We start from the raw sequence: 2,193 nt of genomic DNA, 5'->3' as shown, positions 1-2,193 counted from the left end.
GCAGACGGGGGCTGCCCTGGCCCCGGAGGACGTGCACACGCGACGGCAGGTGACGACTCACCCGCAGGTCACGGCACCTGGGCGCCAGGGCGGGTGGGTGGCCGGCACTGGCCGGGCTCGCCTGCCCGAGGCTGCCAGGTACCTCCGCCGAGCCTGGCACCGCTGTGGGTCCAAGAGGGACGGGATGCGTGCGGGCACCAGGTGCCCTGGGACCCCTGCGTCGGCACTCGGCCCCTGGGAGGCCAGGCCCCGCCGCGTGTCCAGCTGGCGCCCCGCCCCGGGCCCTCCCGGCCGCGCCTCCCACTTACCTTGGGGGCCGTATCCTTGCTGCCACGTGGGCGGGGGCTGGCCTGCCCAGCCGTTGGCAGCACTGGGCACGACCCGGCTGCCCCACTGGCTGGCACCCGGCTGTCCTGGAGCTTGGCTCTTACTGTCCCGAGGCTCTGCCCGCTTAACCTCCACCTGAACAAACAAGCCCCAGCTCAGGGCGCGGCTGTGCCCAGCACCCCTTCCCTTCAGACACGCCCGCGGGTAGCTTATGGCTACGCTTAGCAGCTTACGCCTTAAGACTAAGTACTTAACTATAACCTTACTTAGGCCAGTAGTAGCTTTTTTCTTAAAAAAATCTTTAAAAAATGTTTCTCAGGTACAACAGATGCAGCTGGAGACCCCTGCACCCCTGCCCCTGCGGCGGGCTGAGCCCCACCCCGGGGCCTCGAGCCGGCCGAGGGGTCCCGCTCCAGTTAAAATGGCAACGCTTCCCTTCAATGGCCTCTGGAAAACCCGGGGAGAAAAAGGGGCCGGGGTCTTCCCAGCCTGCCCCCCACCCCCGGCCACGCCGCGGCGGAGGGCACCTCCGCGGGGGCAGCTCGGAGCCCGCCCCGCACCGGCAGCTCATACCTGAGAAACACAGTGGCTTTACTTAGGCGCTACTTAAAATGTCTAATGGAAGATAGAGACTTACCTTCCCCAGGCTAACGCTTAAAGAATCTCAATTAACTCAAAGTAATGTCAGAGGGCATGGTTGTGTAAGGGTCTTACGTTACATCTAACAAAAAGTAAACAGACATGCAATAAAATGACATTGGAATCAGTGACAATCTTCATACTGTGTTAGCGCTGTGGCTGGGCCCTCGCGGAGGGCCGGACTGGACTGCACTGGGCCGGGCGTCGCCGGGCCACCGGCCTGCCCTGCTCACTCCCGGGGCCCTCCTTGGCTAAGGGCAGACGCCGCCGACACCCGGAGCTCTCCCGGCTTTACGGGAAATGCTCCCGGGCTAGGAGCCACACGCTACGCCCTCCTGCCCGGAGCCCCGCCCGCCCAGTGCACCAGGACGCTCTGCCCCGCCTGACAGGAACACCCCACGAGCTCAAGGTGAGGACAGCAGGGCCGAGGGACCCGTTCGAACAACTCAAGTGATAGAGTCTCCACACGCTGTCCTGGGGCTCCATCCCGCCGACAGAGCAGAGCAGCCTTCGGGCTCTCTCCTACAGGCGTCTTCGTTACAGGGAGGCCAGAGTCCTTCACTAGCAGGGGACCTGGCCGGGACCAATGACGGTCGGCGACAGACATGCTGGGCCCTGAGACAGGCTCCAGCTCCGAGGGGCCCGGGGAGGCTGCCCCGAACTGCCCGCGTGCCCTCGCGGTCACACGACGCGCGGCAGGGCAGCGACTGTTGTAGCGGGGGCTGTACCTGCACGTGCCCTGCTCCTGGCATCCGGCGAGGAGCCCACGGCTGGCGGTCCCCCACAGCACTCAAAGGGACAGAAGGGGCCCCGTCTGCCTGGTCAAGGCCGGGGTGGCCGCGGAGGACCCAGATGGGGTGGCGGGACGCGGGCCCTCGGCTGTGCTGGCCCTCAGGAAGGCACTGCCAAGTCCCCCGGCTCCTCGGAGCCGACCCGGCCACGTCTGAGGGCGGCAACACAGTATGAAGATGGGACAACCGGAGGTCACTTGACTGCGTGGGTGAGTACTATCGAGAGCGTGTGGTCGGTACCGAGTTTCACAGTAAGTGACCCAATCGAAACGACCAATCCTTCAGGATGTTTCTCGTGGCTCTGGGCGGGAGCGAGCTCGGTGCTCAGAGGCCCGCTGCTCAACACAGCACGGCACAGGCCCGAGGGGACGGGGCAGGGGACGGACATCTGAAGGAGTGGTCACTGAGACCAAGCCTGAGGCAACGCTGCGGTCTC

General features: G+C 65.2%; 1 protein-coding gene across 1 annotated transcript in view; it reads right to left on the bottom strand.

The window, feature by feature from the left end:
- DAZAP1 (DAZ associated protein 1) overlaps positions 1-2,193 on the bottom strand; it is a gene marked incomplete at its 5' end in the record, with an annotated part of 34,729 nt that overhangs the window by 25,942 nt on the left and 6,594 nt on the right. The window contains 1 exon segment of the mRNA XM_014585472.2: positions 309-462. Coding sequence (XP_014440958.1) covers positions 309-462 — 154 coding nt within the window.

The sequence above is a fragment of the Tupaia chinensis genome, unplaced genomic scaffold (genome assembly GCF_000334495.1).
Source record: "Tupaia chinensis unplaced genomic scaffold, TupChi_1.0 Scaffold149964_1, whole genome shotgun sequence".
Classification (NCBI taxonomy): domain Eukaryota; kingdom Metazoa; phylum Chordata; class Mammalia; order Scandentia; family Tupaiidae; genus Tupaia; species Tupaia belangeri.
The sequence above is the reverse complement of the archived record's forward strand: the minus strand, read 5'-3'. Positions and strand labels throughout refer to the sequence as shown.